The sequence below is a fragment of the Ranitomeya imitator genome, chromosome 4, assembly GCF_032444005.1.
Source record: "Ranitomeya imitator isolate aRanImi1 chromosome 4, aRanImi1.pri, whole genome shotgun sequence".
Classification (NCBI taxonomy): domain Eukaryota; kingdom Metazoa; phylum Chordata; class Amphibia; order Anura; family Dendrobatidae; genus Ranitomeya; species Ranitomeya imitator.
This window is the reverse complement of record NC_091285.1, coordinates 203751646-203769098: the sequence shown is the minus strand read 5'-3', so window position 1 is coordinate 203769098 and position 17453 is coordinate 203751646. Positions and strand designations below refer to the sequence as shown.

Below are 17453 nucleotides of genomic sequence, written 5' to 3'. Positions count from 1 at the left end.
ATTGATCACATATGGGACATTATTGGTTGGAAATTGCAAAGGGAGCTGCTAGCAGCAGATATTATTAATTTGCGTTCCCAAGTGCAGTTAGTATGGCAGAACATTCCTCAGACAACCTCATCTATAGCAGACAACATATGTAAGTGAATTTATGTCCGCGCGTGGCACTCATACTCGATATTGAATAAATCGAGGTGTTTTGAAAATTTTGTTTCCATGTTTTTCATCATTTGCATATCATTAACATGTCTATCAATCCTGTGATTTCCATAATTCCACGATATTTACTTCTTGATGTTGAAATTTCAATGTTGAGGAAAATATATATTACAAAAAATACCAATATCCCGTAACTTTCACTGTGACCACTAAGGGTGCTTTCACATTGTGCTTTTCTTTATGTTCGTGGGTCCCCTCGGGGTTTGCACTAAACCCTTCCACAAAATGGGATTTGGACGTATACGCTGATGGGGCCATAGACCATAATGGTGTCAGCAGAGCAAATATGCACCACCTCTGTGCTTCTCTATTAAGATATACTGTACTTTTTGTACCCACCTAATCAAAGTGCCTGAGTCCTCTTCTCCCTTGTGCTCAGTTGCCCAGCACATGCGGTGCAATGCACTGATGCCATTGTGCCAGCATGCCAACTTCATATATGCCGCAGGCCTAAATGAGCCTACAAGATGAAGTCAGCCTACGGCTCCAGAGTCCAACTATCAAGTTGACAACAATACAGTACAAAGTGCTGCTTGCACAAAGACCCAGTGTTGCTCCCTTGCCTCTGCTCAGCAGGGCTTTGCTACCTTCCCCTATTGTCATTGTCCTCTGCTGTGCTCCACGATGAGTTTTACAAGTGGCCTAGCATGCTTACAAGAGATCATCTCCCTAGACCTCCAATGTCCTGTATTTGCTGTGCTCCACTGTTTGTGTTCCAACTCTGATACTGCATACAGACAGCTCAGCAGGTAGCACTGCCACCTCTGCATTTATTCATCAGTTCCAGCAAACGTCTGCTGTTCACGTTGCATTCAGCCTTGCCTAGCTCCACTTCATCTGTTCTACTGGTCCTGAAGTTCCTGCTTGTGCCAAATCCTCGCTTTCCACATGCCTGCCTGCCTGGTATGTAATGGAGACCAGGGGGGTAGTCTGGGCTGTCAGTGGCTGCACTGTCACACTCTGGCCCTCTGTCACATAAACACATTGTCCCTTCAGTGGTGCATTTGGTGGTCCACTTACTAGTACATCAACAACTTTACTCAGTCCGTCCAGTTCAGTCACAGAAACAGCACAAGGTTCCTTGCAGTACATCAGCATTCCATTCTCTGTACTGTCCCTCACTTCTCCAGGAATGTCACAGGGTCGTACCATCAACTTCAGTACCGCAGCTTCCTTACTGGTCAGACTAACTCACTTCAGGAGTTCCTCATCCGTTTCACACCAGACGTTTAGGGTAGTTCCCATGAAATTAGCTAGTACCATTTTGATGCTGCCCTGTATTCCTCCACCACTGTGTGACTGTCAGCTCATAAGCGCTGGACAACTGAGCTCTTCCACTTAAATGTTGCAGGACTCAACTGTCCTGTCCAGGCTTTCAGCCCCTACTGACTAACTCCAGGTAGCTCCTCAACTACTCCAGTTGGCCCCTCCTACCTAGCTAAATCTTATTGGTCTAACTTATTCCTATCTTGCTCTATTGTGCCCCCCCAAGTGGGCTAAATCCTACTCTTTCCCTATATCTACTGGACACATTAACATCTATACATTGCATTACATATTATGACAGCGTTATAAAACATATCAAATCTACATGGCATACCACAGTATCACATATCAGATATACCCTCCTTGCAGAGACATGGGGCATGAACTAGCCTCCGTACTCTCTTACAGGTACACCAACAACACCGGTCAATGTGCTCACCCTGACCAGAAGTCTGGGGCTTGTGCATTTCCACAGAACTTTGTCACAAGTGACACCACTGCTATTGTTTATTTCTTTTGAATTTTGCGCCCCTAACAATGTTGTACTGCCCCTGTGTCCACTGTGTTCAAGCTTTTAGGGGGTTTCGCCAACTTGACTATAGAGAAACTGTTTTACCAAGCAACTCATTCCACCGTGATAGCTAGACATCATTGCAGGGATACAGATATCTACATGAATACTACTGCTACAGAGGCAATATCTATACATATCTACATACTTACATTACAAGAACTATTTATAGAATCAAATCATGTTAATCTACTTTTCTCATTTATGTCCATGAATGCTAAATCCTCCCCGCACGGTCAGCACCAGCAGAGAGCACCTCCGCCGTGTGAAATAAACACCACCCATTTCTGTTCTTCCCACCCTGGATCGTGTGCACCAGCTCGAGAGACAGAGAACTCACAACTTCTCAGCATCAGGATCTTGGATGAAATAAGGAATTTGTTCTATTAACAACGATTTTTGCAGTTAAGGAATTATTCATCCTAGAGAAGGACATTTTTCAACGCCAAGGGAATTGTCATTGTGGAATTTGGACTGTAAATTTCATTTGGGAGAGTAAAACTGTACAAAGGCAGCAAGGAAACGAAATGTGATCCAGTGCAGAAGGCTTCTACCCTGGCAGCGTACCCAATTTTATATCGGAGGAAGAATAATCATGTACTGTTCTGTGGCCTGGGGAGCACTTACGATAACGAAGTCCCTGTCCGGAGGGAACTTGTCCTGGTAAAGTGTCACTAGGTCTGGCAGCATGTGGCAGTCATGCAGAGCTCGCACAAGAGAAAGCTAAGAGCTAAATGCAGCCCGCTGCATGAGATCGGTGGAGGGGCTTTGGAGCTCAGACACTACAAGTCCATCGATACAAAGAATTCATTAGGTGATGCCGGGGATATTAATTCCAACTCCTGCCGTCCAGAAACAGCGGTATCTATGCCAGCCAGCCCAGCGAGGACCTACAGCAGAGGCAGGGGGTCTCCCCTCACTGGATATGGTAAATGTCATTTCATTCCACTGTATTATGATGGAAAGATGGTCTTGTTACCTATTCTGTAAATCCTGCGTTTCTGCAGCGGGAGGTTTTTAGGTCATATTGAGCAGATTGTTATTAGCAGGGGAAATCTGCTAAGGATCTTAAAGTTACACTTGGCCACGGTTTGCGCTGAACACTTATAAACCTTTGCATCCTGTGCGGGTCCGTCTACAGTATGCTACAATCCCAGAATGAGGCGGTTGGAATACAGCAACGTAATGACAATACTGTTGCAAATATGGATTGTGAAAGTTTGAGCCATCTTGTAGACATGACGATGGTAATCCATTTTCTGGAACGTGCTGATTAAGTAATAACTTTGGAATGAACAGCCATTTCAACGTGTGGATTAAAAGCAGACTTAACGCATAGTTTATCTATTTTCCATTAATTGAATATTATATATAGCCATTTGGGAAGGAGGCTGAATGTTGTGTTCTTCAATTGGGTTAGGGACAGGAAAAGTAACAACGTTCTTCTCTTTAGAGAGTCATCAATGTGTTTATAATGCGTTTATTGATAAAATATACATTTTTATTGGCTTAAGCAATTCTTTGCTATGTATAGAGAAAATATTTTCAAATGTGCACGTTTTTACATTTCCTTTTGGATACTAGATCCATATATGTATATTATATCCTGAACAGACAGCGTACTTATTAGTGAAAATATTCTTGTGTTGCACTCTTATATTGGCTTAAAACGTAAGCGTTTGTGTAATTATCTGTGTGTTAATCAGAACATTTATCAGAATTGTTATATAGCATCTAATAAAGCTTAGATCCAACATATGGAAAAAGCTAATCCTTAGGTTTTCCCTACAGCATATCGTATGTTCCATAATGGGGTCAATGTAATTTTTCATTAAAAAAACAAAAAACAAATAATGGGCATCTACTAAACTGGTGCCACTTTGTATGATGTTGCCTTGTATTCTGTATTTGCTGGCATGAAGGAGCCTGTATGCTCTGATAGTTCTGGGTCTTCTATGAGTATAACTGTTCCTTTAGGTTTAATCAGTCAAATAATTCCATTTGCACTGTATATATATATATACTATAGTGTCTTTTTTGGCAAGCTACTGTACAGTTTCTGATACTACCTACAGCGTCTATCATTATTCTTAAAAACCAGCTTAGCGTGCTTGTATAAAAGCCTCCATAGGTTGCATGATAGCTTAAGGGAACATTTAACTTATCCATGTGGTATTTTCAGCATTTCAAAGCTTAAAGTGAACCTGTCACATTGAACATGCAGTCCGATCTGTGGAAAGGATGTTACAGAACAAAAGGAGCTGCGTGGGTTCATATATAGTTTTGTGGCAAAAAATCAGTACAATTCATAATCATTCCTGCTTATTCAGGACTTAGGAGTCCAGTGGGAGGAGTTACTTACTGAATAACAACCTTCCATGTATGAGCAGACATATGGAGAGAGCTATTGTTCTTTAGGACTGATCACAGCTTCTAAAGCCAAAATTAGCAAGAATCAAAATGAATAAAATGAAAAGTATACTAAATAATTTTGCAAAAAAACTGTGAATGAATCTGCTTCACTCCTCCTGCCCCATAACATTGCACTTACTACCCCATTTTACCCGTTACCGGGTCCCCATAAGGGGCTTTTACACTATTTGAAAATTTTATCTCAAAATTGAAAAATAACATATTTAGCAATGCACATACCATACCAATTCCAGTCCTGTCCCTCTTCGCTGATCTCATGCATCCTTTACTCCTTCTGATGTCCATCAGTCCACACTAAGTTAATGCCATCACTGACCCCACTGATGATATTCTGGCAATAGTGATGTCATCACTGTGGCCAATGATTGGTTGCCATTGTCACTTGACATGGTGTCGCAATGAATATCCTGATGAGGTGTAAGTAGATGGACATAGTCCCCACATTCCTCCTTGAAGACATGTGTATTAACTTAAATTATCTTATTGTTGATGTGCAATGTGTATTATGACATGTGTTATTAGTAATAGGTTGTATTTTGCCTGATAGTAGGGCTAGGGCAGCACAGTGGCTCAGTGGTTGGCACTGCAGCCTTGCAGTGCTGGGGTCCTGGGTTCAAATCCCACCAAGGACAACATCTGCAAGGAGTTTGCATGTTCTCCCTGTGTTTGCATGGGTTTCCTCCCCAAAACATACTGATAGGGATTCTAAATTGTGCTCCCCAATGGGGACAGCGATGATAATGTGTGCAAACTGTAAAGGGCTGTGGAATATGTTAGCGCTATATAAAAAAAGATAGTCAGGGTGATGTTTGAGGCTAGCCCATTGTGGAAGGGGCTAAGGTGAAGGGAAAGAGACATTTTTCTCAGAGGAAGTAATTTAGGGCACAGCATATGCCAGAAGTACAGCTATGCTCTGACTCGTCAGCAGAGAGTCCCTGAGGTAAGTGGAGACCGAGACAGGGGTTAGAGAGATCAGGAGTAAAGAAAGGACAAGTGATTGAAGGTCAGAACTGTAGAGGAGTTCTGTGACAGGTCGCCTAGCAGAACGGACTTGAGTTTATAACTAGTGTTGAGCGATACCGTCCGATACTTGAAAGTATCGGTATCGGATAGTATCGGCCGATACCCGAAAAGTATCGGATATCGCCGATACCGATGCCCGATACCAATACAAGTCAATGGGACACCAAGTATTGGAAGGTATCCTGATGGTTCCCAGGGTCTGAAGGAGAGGAAACTCTCCTTCAGGCCCTGGGATCCATATTAATGTGTAAAATAAAGAATTAAAATAAAAAATATTGATATACTTACCTCTCCGGAGGCCCCTGGACATCACCGCTGGTAACCGGCAGCCTTCTTTGCTTAAAATGAGCGCGTTTAGGACCTGAGAATGACGTCGCGGCTTCTGATTGGTCGTGTGCCGCTCATGTGACCGCCACGCGACCAATCAGAAGCCGCGACGTCATTCTCAGGTCCTAAATTCCTAGAATGAGGAGTTTAGGACCTGAGAATGACGTCGCGGCTTCTGATTGGTCGCGTGGCAGTCACATGAGCGGCACGCGACCAATCAGAAGCCGTGACGTCATGGAAGTCCCTAAACGCGCTCATTTTAAACAAAGAAGGCTGCCGGTTACCAGCGGTGATGTCCAGAGGCCTCCGGAAAGAGGTAAGTATATCAATATTTTTTATTTTAATTCTTTATTTTACACATTAATATGGATCCGATACCAATTCCCGATACCACAAAAGTATCGGAACTCGGTATCGGAATTCCAATACCGCAAGTATCGGCCGATACCCGATACTTGCGGTATCGGAATGCTCAACACTATTTATAACTCAAAGAGAAAATGGGCCAGGACAGAACAGAGAACATGAGATGAAGAGAGTGCCTGGGTGAGGGTTTCAGCAAGTTGAGCAGCTATGTACTGGCTATTTTGGCAAACTAGTTTCCCTAAAGGGATTTTCCCACCAATAAAGTACATTTTAATGAATAGATCTTGGTATAAAAAAAGACCACACTTGGATATGTAAAAAAAAAATGTTCCTGTGCTGAGATAATCTTATAAATGTGCCCCTGCTGTGTACTGTGTAATGGCTGTGTCTGACCGTGCATGAACATGGTTTTCACATACCAAAGCTCCCTGGATGGGGCAGAATCAACAGAGTATATAGACAGGACAGCATGGGATCACAGCTGATTCTTTATGGGAGGTAAAACATTTCACTGTCTGTTTTTAAGGAATGGTTTACCTCATAGAAAGATTCAGCTGTGATCCCATGCTGTCCTGACTGTATAATATTTCACTTCCTCCCCTGCCCTGCAGCTGTGGTATATGAAAACCATGTTCCAAAATGGTCAGACACGGCCATTACACAGTACACAGCAGGGTTACATTTATAAGATTATGTCAGCACAGGAACATTTTTTTAAACACATCCAATTATGGAACATATGCTTATTCTAAGATCAACTTCAAAAACTGACTATTCACTTGCCTAAAACATAATATACAGTACAGTGATGAGTGAGGGTGCTCGCTACTCGAGATTTCCGAGCATGCTCGGGTGTTCAACTAGTATCTTGGGCGTGCTTGTAGATTATGTTTGTGTCTCCGCAGCTGTATGATTTGTGGCTGCTAGACAGCCTGAATACATGTGGGGATTCCCTAACAAACAGGCAATCCCTGTATTTGTACAGGTTGTCTAGCAGCCGCAAATCATGCAGCTGTGGGAACACAAACATAATCTACGAGCACGCCCAAGATACTCGGAGAACACCCGAGCATGCTCGGAAATCTCGAGTAACGAGCACACTCGCTCATCACTAATAATATATGATAATGTATGGTAAACCTGATTCAAACATGGCATTTTGCAATGTTTTTGTTGCCTATTAGAGGGGGTATCTGGACTTTATAAAAAACAAAAAACGTACCTAAGCACTAACAGGCAGGCAATTGCAATTTACCTGCTTGTTTTGCACAGATTGCTCCTGCCAGGGATTCAGAAGCCTCTGCTGACGTCACGTCTACAGAGTGGAGGCTTCTTTTCCGCTACACTCTGGCGATGGGACGGAACTTCCAATGTCATTCTGATTGACAGCCGGATCCCCACTGCCTAACTGGGAGAGCTGGCTGTAATTCAGAATTAAGCCTGAATTCCCGCCCCATCATGTCAGCAAAGGAATACATGACAGCAGGTTTGCTAGTACCTTAGTGGTAATCTCTGCTAATAAAACTGTGATTTTATAAAAAATTACACTAAGTAGCCTAGTGAGTGATATATCACATGAATCAGGTTCTTTGCCCCTTCTTAGCTTCTTAATACTGCAAAGGGGGTACATAAAATGGCTACTCCGACCAAGATGGCGGACCCTTTTATATTGCTGCCCTATAGCCCCTCCTCCCAAAGACCTGACCCCAGCTCCACCTCTGTACCAGTCTTTTAACCCCCAATCTTCCAAATGTCTCTCCAGCTCCCTTTATTCCCACATCAACCCTGTCATGTTGGCCTCCTTTCAAGGCCAGGGGCCCAGTATGGCCTCTCTTGACAATGGCACCTGTCAAAAATTGTATATAATAGGCAGCAAGTGAATAGTTAGTTTTTGAAGTTGATGTATTGGAAGTAGGAAAAATGGGCAGGCATGAGTATCTGGGTGACTTTGACATGGACCAAAATATTATGACTGGACACATCACCTTCAAAATGGCCGTGGTCCAAGGAAGTGACTAAGTCATAGAAGTTGAAATTCAGTGAAGACTCACTGATGTGTGTCTAATCCTTGAAGATCACAACTCGTAGCTTACAGACTCCTCCTCACATGGGCAAGACCTAAAAGCTTTACGTGGATGAGGCTGTGTATCTGCAGCCAGAAGCCAAGAGGAGCCAAAGACGACAAGCGCATTGATACGCCTATAGTGCACCTGGGAGCCTAATTTGCATAGGATTAAGACATGAATTCTGATGCAACAGCCCCAGATAAAAGCTGAATATTTATTGTTGGAAATGTCTTTCTTTGCCCAATTCTGCAGTTTTTCAGGTTTCCTAGGCGTATTCTTACTGACTAGTACCCTTTAAGTGATTTGCTGCTAATGTCTTAGTGCCAGATACCACAGGACTCCTTCAAAGGTCTTATGGCCCCCATACCTCTATGGGCCAGAACTGTTTTTTTTTTAGCTGGAGGGGCATATACACAATATTAAGGAGGTTGCTTTAAGGTAATGGCTGATCGGGTATATTAGACAACTTCTCAGAATGTAATATAGAGTCTATAACGTTTAGGCTTCAAGCGTATATTTTTAATTACGTGTCTATTATTGGGTATAGACTATTGGCCTGTGGACAGAATAGTTCAGAGCTCAGACAATTTTATGTGAGTCAGACAGACAACAGAGAAATTCCACAATCGATTAAATGAACTTGATATCTATCTTTGTTACCGGGACACATTTCTGCTGCTGTTGCTGTAGTGCCAGTGACAATTGTGCCCTTGATGCTTAATATCCTTGCTGACACGCACTTATTAAAGAACGGCACTGGCCTGTACTTAATTTTATTTTTAAAATTTGTATTTTACTTGTCAGATACTTATATTATATGCTTTCATGGATTGAAGAAAGTAATGTCCCTAAATGTCCCGAAAGCTCGATCTCAGTGGATAAAGTTACAGATAAGCAAGTAATTGGATCATTTGGGGCACCTCTAAATGCCAATTCTTTATAGAAAGCTATTGGAGAGTTAGCTAGTGATGTCGGAAGTATAAATATTTCATTCGTCAGGTATGTGTACTGCTGGCACATTTTTAGCTGAAGTTGTGTTTATGTATACTGCACATAGTATAGTGTGTGCGGCATTAATATTGCATGGATATAGTTGGAGTGAAACTCAGCTGTAAAAAACCATCACTGTGAGTTCTGCGATAATTTCATATGTGTCCTATGTTTGTACAAGCAGGCAGCAAAAGGAAATCTGAACTGAAATGCGTTTATCTGTATTTGGGGAGGGCTAGTATGTTATTAGTTAGTATATTATTGTAGTATACTATTAATTAGTACCGTGTATTATTGTAGTATATTATTAGTATATTATTTGTATATTATTGTAGTATATTATTAATTAGTACCGTGTATTATTGTAGTATATTATTAGTATATTATTTGTATATTATTGTAGTATATTATTAGTGTATTATTGAAGTATATTATTAGCTAGTATATTATTGTAGTATATTATTAGTGTATTATTGAAGTATATTATTAGTTAGTTTATTATTGTTGTATATTATTAGTATATTATTGTAGTAAATTATTAGTTAGTATATTATTTTAGTATATTATTAGTTAATATGTTATTGTACTACAGTGGGGGGAAAAAGTGTGTAGTCAGCCACCAATTGTGCAAGTTCTCCCACTTAAAAAGATGACAGAGGCTTGTAATTGACATCATAGGTAGAGCACAACCATGAGAGTCAAAATAAGAAAACAAATCCAGAAAATCACCTTGCCTGATTTGGCAAGATTTATTTTGCAAGTTATGGTGGAAAATAGGTATTTGGTCATAAACAAAAGTTCATCTCAATATTTTGTTATATATCCTTTGCTGGCAATGACAGAGGTCAAACATTTCTAGAAGTCTTCACAAGGTTGGCACACACTGTTAGTGGTACGTTGGCCCATTCCTCCATGCAGATCTCCTCTAGAGCAGAGATGTTTCGGGCTTGTCGCTGGGGAACTCGGACTTTCAACTCCCTCCAAAGGTTTTCTATGGGGTTGTGATCTGGAGACTGGCTAGGCCACTCCAGGACCTTCATATGCCTCTTAGCCTTGTTTCACACTTGCGTAGGGCAGAGCTGCGAAGGGCTGCGTAGTTCCTCCTTTGAGGTACCGTCACACTCAGCGACGCTGCAGCGATATAGACAACGAGCCGACCTAAACTAGATCGCTAGAGCGTCGCTGTTTAGGTCACTGTAGAGACGTCAAACACAGCAACTCCAGAACGATGCAGGAGTGATCCAGTGACGTAATGGCGACTCACTTCTCGTTCTCGCTGGTTGTTTGCTCCATGTCAAACAGCCGGAGTGTACCGATCCGACACACATCTAGGGGCCCTATGCTCGTTGCTGGCATCGTTGCTTTTGATGTCAAACATGACGATACATGCCGACCTGGCAACGAAATAAAGTTCTGGACTTCTAGCTCTGACCAGCGATGGCACAGCGGGATCCAGATCGCTGCTGCGTGTCAAACACAACGAGATCGCTATCCAGGATGCTGCAACGTGACGGATTGTTGTCGTTCTCTTTGCAAAGTTGCTGAGTGTGACGGTACCTTTAAGCCCGCTGCCACACCTCTTCGATTCAGCTCCGCTTACGTTGGCATATGGCCTGTGTACCTATCTTTAACATTGGGTACGCAGGCCATGCGAATGTATGCGGATGCGAATTGCGTAGAACACAATATGTTGCATTTTGTTGCTGTCGGCGCAGCGTCAAAACAATGCATGCGGACGCATCCACATACATTTGCATGGCCTGCATACCCAATGTTAAAGATAGGTATGCAGGCCGCATGCCGACGTAGGCGGACCTGAATGGGAGAGGTGCAGCATTGGGCGGAGCTTAACGGAGGAACTACGCAGCCCTCCGCAGCTCTGTCCTACGCAAGTTTGAAACCAGCCTTAAGAAGCCACTCCTTCACTGCCCTGGCAGTGTGCTTGGGATCATTATCATGCTGAAAGACCCATCCACATTTCATTTTCAATGCCCTTGCTAATGGAAAGAGGTTTGCACTCAAAATCTCATGATATAGGCCCCATTCATTCTTTCATGTACACAGATCCGTCGTCCTGGTCCCTTTGCAGAGAAACAGCCTCAAAGCATGGTGTTGCTAACCCCATGCTTAACAGTAGGTATGGTGTTCTTTCGATGCAATAAGCATTCTGTCTCCTCATTAAAAGGCCAGTTTTATTTCCACTAAACGGTTCTAGTTTGGTTTCATCAGACCATATGACATTCTCCCAATACGCTTCTGGATAATCCAAATGCTCTCTAGCAAACTTCAGATGGGCTTGGACATGTACTGGCTTATGCAGGAGGACACGTCTAGCACTGGAGGATCTGAGTCCATGGTGGCGTAGTGTGTTACTTATGGTAGGCCTTGTTACATTGGTCCCACTTCTATACAGGTCATTCACTAGGTCTCCCCGTGTGGTTCTGGGATTTTTGCTCACCGTTCTTGTGATCATTTTGACCCCACGAGGTGAGATATTGCGTGAAGCCCCAGATCGAGGGAGATTATCAGTAGTCTTGTATGTCTTCCATTTTCTTATTATTGCTTCCACAATTGATTTCATCACACCAAGCTGCTTGCCTTGCAGACTCAGTCTTCCCAGCCTTGTGCAGGGCTACAATTTTGTTTCTGGTGTCCTTCGACAGCTCTTTGGTCTTCACCATAGTGGAGTTGGGAGTGTGACTGTTTGAGGTTGTGGACAGGTGTCTTTTAGGCCAGGGTCACACTACAGCGTAATACGGATGAATGCTAAGCGATACAAAATCGCATAGCACTCGGACCAATGTTAATCTATGGGGCAGCTCCCATCATTCATTTTTTTTCTCGTCCATATTATACTTGAGAGTGAAATCACAGCATGCTGCGATTATCCGCGTATCTCAGCCGAGAAACGCCAATGACAGTCTATGGGTGCGAGAAAAAAATCGCACAGCACACGGACCATGCGTGTGACTTGCAAGGAATTCTCAGGCATTAGGCAGATGACAGAAAATTGGCTCAACCATTATTTGCTCATTTTGCAAGTGTGTGAGAAAATCTCATCATACAGATGACATATGGATGACACATGGATACTTTTTTGAGAAAAATAACGCATCCTCGCATTGCACACGGATGACATGCGGATCACCATATGCGATATTTATGCGATTCTCGGCAGACAAAATCAGACAGATTTTTTATACATTGTGTGTGACTCCAGCCTAATACTGATAACAAGTTAAAATAGGTGCCATTACTACAGGTAATGAGTGGAGGACAGAGGAGCCTCTTAAAGAAGAAGTTACAGGTCTGTGAGAGCCAGAAATCTTGCATGTTTTTAGGTGACCAAATACTTATTTTCCACCATAATTTGCAAAATAAATCTTGCCAAATTAGACAAGGTTATTTTCTGGATTTGCTTTCTCATTTGACTCATAATTGTAGTCTACCTATGATTTCCATTTTCAGGCCTCTCTCATCTTTGTAAGTGGGAGAACTTGCACAATTGGTGGCTGACAATACTTTTTTTTTCTCCACACTGTAAATTATTAGTTAGAATATTATTGTAGTATATTATTATTAATATATTATTGCAGTATATTATTAGTTAGTATATTATTGCATTACATTATTAGTTAGTATATTATTTCAGTATATTATTAGTTAGCATATTATTGTAGTATATTATTAGTTAGTATATTAATGAAGTCTGTACTGTAGTGTTAGTAGCAGGGGGCTTTAATTATACACAGCAGACTGAAGACAGAAAGCCAGATGCATCATTTGTGGTATTCGATGAGCGTTTTGCGTGAAATCATTAAAATGGCGCACATGGTTTATATATTTTGCACAAAGTCAAAAATAGGTTTTTTTTCTGGTTTTTGCAACTTTCTTAGTGCAAAAGTGGCACATTATACAAAAAGTTGTAAAAGTGGCTAGTGTAAATGCAATCACTGGAAGAGGGGACTAGTGTACAGTTTTGACAAATTTTTAGACTTTTTGAAAAGTCACAAATAATGATCAGGCAAAAACACCCGGAAACGCTAAATCAGGCTTACAATGGTGAACTAAAAAAACACACAGACCGATATAAAATAGACTTAAAAAAGGCACAAATGGAAAGATGAATGTGGTGCAAATAATAAAAAGGCAGAAAGCACAAAAAATTGACAAAAAACAGCTGCAAATGCAATTACGAATATCTTTTTTTCAACTAAACACATAAAAAACTGTAAGATCAAAGTGAAAAAAATGCATTACTTATATTAAAATGCTTTTAGCTCTTCTTGTGCATTACAGACCTCAGACCACAGCTCTCCATTAATGTCTAGGATATATTGCCTCAGATAAATTGATGCATCTGTATAGCCCAAGAACAACAACAACAGCAAGTGCACTTTAATTCAGCAGATGCTATCACAGACTAGAGTCATCTACACATTACCACACATTTAATATTTATTATATACTAGATTGTGGCCCGATTCTAATGCATCGGGTATTCTAGAATATGCATGTCCCTGTAGTATATGGACAATGATGATTCCAGAATTTGCGGCAGACTGTGCCCGTCGCTGATTGGTCGAGGCAACCTTTATGACATCATCGTCGCCATGGCAACCATTATGACATCTACGTCGATACTGTGCCCGGGATGTCTACGTACTTTATGACATCATCGTCGCTGTGGCGGCCTTGACCAATCAGAGACGCGGGTTTCTACGTCGATACTGTGCCCGTCGCTGATTGGTCGATGGAGCACTTAAACAACAGAATATAACTCCAAGTAAATCAAACTTCGGTGAAATCAAACTGTCCACTTAGGAAGCATCACTGATTGACAATCAATTTCACATGCTATTGTGCAAATGGAATAGACAACAGATGGAAATTATTGGCAATTAACAAGACACACTCAATAAAGGAGTGGTTCTGCAGGTGGGGACCACAGACCACATCTCAGTACCAATGCTTTCTGGCTGATGTTTTGGTCACTTTTGAATGTTGGTTGTGCTTTCACACTAATGTAGCATGAGATGGACTCTACAACCCACACCAGTGGCTCAGGTAGTGCAGCTCATCCAGGATGGCACATCTGTGCAAGCTGTGGCAAGAAGGTTTGCTGTGTCTGTCAGCGTAGTGTCCAGAGGCTGGAGGTGCTACCACGAGACAGGCCAGTACACCAGGAGACGTGGAGAGAAACGATCCAGCAGCAGGACCGCTACCTCAGCCTATGTGCAAGGAGGAACAGGAGGAGCACTGCCAGAGCCCTGCAAAATGACCTCCAGCAGGCCACAAATGTGCACGTGTCTGCACAAACGGTTAGAAACTGACTCCATGCGGATGGTCTGATTGCCCAACGTCCATAGATGGGGGTTGTGCTCACAGCCCAACACCATGCAGGACGCTTGGCATTTGCCACAGAACTCCAGGATTGGCAAATTTGCCACTGGCGCCTTGTGCTCTTCACAGATGAAAGCAGGTTCACACTGAGCACATGTGACAGACATGACAGAGTCTGGAGACGCCGTGGAGAGCGGTCTGCTCCTCTCAAAGGAACCCGTTGAAGCGCCAGGAGGGCGCGAAACGGCCGTCGTTCGCCTGCTGCTCTTTTTGTATACACCCCCGTGCCGTGAAGTTACGAAATAAATACCTGTTTGAAGACCGGTGAGTGCCGCCAAGTTTCTTCTTCGCTGCTGTATCGCTGATGGTCGTTGTTCTGGCTGTAGCACCTCAAGTCTGCCAGCTGGCTGAAAGCTGTGAGTTCTATGCATTCTGGTCGGAGTAGCGGTGGTGCGGTCAGCTGTTCTCTTCCCCGCACGTCATTTATAAACACCTGAGCAAGAATCTTGGCATTCGGAAGTGCCGGTAATGTGACAAAATGAACCATCTTACTGAACTTATCTACAATCACCAAAACCACAGTCTTGCCTGCAGATGCCAGTAGGTCAGTAATAAAATCCATGAACAAGTGCGTCCATGGCCTGCTAGGAATAGGTAGTGGAAGAAGAGTACCAGATGGACAGGTATGTGATACCTTAGAATGCGCGCAGATACTACAAGCAGATACGTGTTCAACCTCATCCAGATGCAACCATGGCCACCAAAATCGACAAGAAATGAGGTCCGCAGTTGCCTTATCACCTGGATGGCCAGCATGCAGAGTTGTGAGGTTCCTTAATTACTTTGTGATGCAGATTAGATGGTACAAGTAACCTTCATGAAGGGCCGGAGGTCGGGGCGTTCCCCTGGGCCTCCAACACCTCATTCACCAAATAGCACTTAATTATAAATACCACTTAATAAAACTTAACTTTTAATACTCTAATAAAATATGCATAATAACACCACAAAAATTTCACCCCAACACAAAGTCTGTATTAAATAATATGAGTGAAGGAAAGAGGAGAGAGCAAACTCTATTGTATAACTAATGTCTCGCTACCTACCAGCAGTGGTTGGCACCCTCAATCCTGCGCAATGGCTCCCCCACTCATCGGTGGCTGTCCTTCTTGATCGCCCCCAGACACAGGGCCACGCGTTCTCGGTACCGGGCCTCTCTGGTTCGGTTCTGAGGCTGTCACGGTGGCTAGACCCGGTCTGCGACCCTGCTAAGAAATGTCCAATAAAGGTGGTGCAGTATGTCAGGGGTTCGTGACGCCACCTGTGGTGTTCGGTCAGGGTGACCGACGCTGCTGTGAGGTCCGCTGGGCTAATGGAATAGCAGCTGGATGGTATACCTTCCCGCAGGTGAAGTAGATGGTGATGGTGTGAGGTGCAGGCAATAACGAGGACACAAGGTTGCAGTCTCTTTACCTCTTTACTGAAGACTTCAGGATCCTCAATCCAGAGCACGTTTAACAGGGCTATCAGAGACCGGCCGGTCCGATGGGCACTTCCAGAGTTTCCCTCGCAGATGGAAATCGTTTCCCACCACTAGCGCCTGTGTGTTGTAGTCCTACCCTGCTGAGCATTCGGAATAGTCCTCACAACTGCTGTTCTCGTTCGTTCGTTCTCTACAGCTCTCTCTCTTTCTTTAGTTCCAGATGTTGCTAGTTTCTCGTCCCCCAGTATGTTTTGGCTAGGATGCACCCGTATGACGGGAAAGCCTGGAGGTCTTCCGGGACCCTAGAGACGCCCCTCTCCCACTGTTGCCCCCTATGTCTTCTTAGGAAATTTAAGGTAGACAGCCAATCTATAATTAACTGTCCTGCGGAGTTTGAAGTAAGGCCTAAAGTCAGTTACTGCCATGGTGTTCCGGCCACCGGCTACGCGCCTCAGTAGGATGTTGCCTCGGTCTTACAGCACGACTCCTACTGGTACTCCTTTTTGCTTGATCTCGTTTACACTGTTCCACAATATCCTTCGCTTCTTGTCTCTTTCTTAGGATACCGCCGCAAGGTAGTGCAGGCACGGTTCCGTAAAGGTTCTGTTCTGTTCGCTAGGCACCTGCCAGGTTCCCACACCTGACAGGGACCCCCCTGTTTCTTCTCCCTGCAACACCCCCTGCCACGGGATGTTGCCTGAATCCAACCCAGTCAGCTTCTGACTAACTTTCTATCCAACCCCTAGTTTTACCAGTGTGAGGAGGGGCCCAATAAATAAAGCCTTTTGCTCCCCCTAGTGGCTGGAGTGTGAAGTGTAATGTGTGCTGGTGATACCTGGTCAGGAGAATTCCTTCAGTGCCATCAGATGTACCATCACTCCCCTTAGTGGCAGAGTGTCATACTGCAACGACCAGGTCTCTGGAGCTCTGCACTTCCCTCTCCCTAAATGCCCCTATAAAGATAAATAGGATGCAAAGATTTTCATTAAAGTACCATATGTAATCAGGTCAATGTGATACCCTACTCCTGAAATACCATATGGTACATGAAGTATATTAGAAAGAGATTAAGCCAGTAAAAACAGACAGCTTAGGAAAGAGATTCAAGGGTATCCAAGAAATGGAACAAATAAAATGTTCCTTTTTTCCACAAAAAAAACCTCCCTTTTTGCGAATCTTCGGGGAAATGTACAATGCAGAGGCACCCCCTAATTGCATGGGTTGCTCCACCTTCCCCAAGACTGATTCTCTGCTAGACTGCTCACCTGGCAAAGGGGCAATACCCCGAAAAAGAGGCTCAGGAGAAGGTGGTCTTACCCACCTATCCTGAAGGCATCTATCAACACGTATAGCCAACGTATACATA

The 17453-nt window shown here is 43.2% G+C and overlaps 1 protein-coding gene across 1 annotated transcript in view; it reads left to right on the top strand.

Annotated features, from left to right (window-relative positions):
• The first annotated feature begins 2296 nt into the window (after positions 1–2296).
• Positions 2297–17453, top strand: part of ANO4 (anoctamin 4) — a 412900-nt gene continuing 397743 nt past the window's right edge. Inside the window, exon 1 of the mRNA XM_069764297.1 lies at positions 2297–2984. Coding sequence (XP_069620398.1) covers positions 2756–2984 — 229 coding nt within the window. The 5' untranslated portion in view covers positions 2297–2755. The remainder of the gene's footprint in view (positions 2985–17453) is intronic.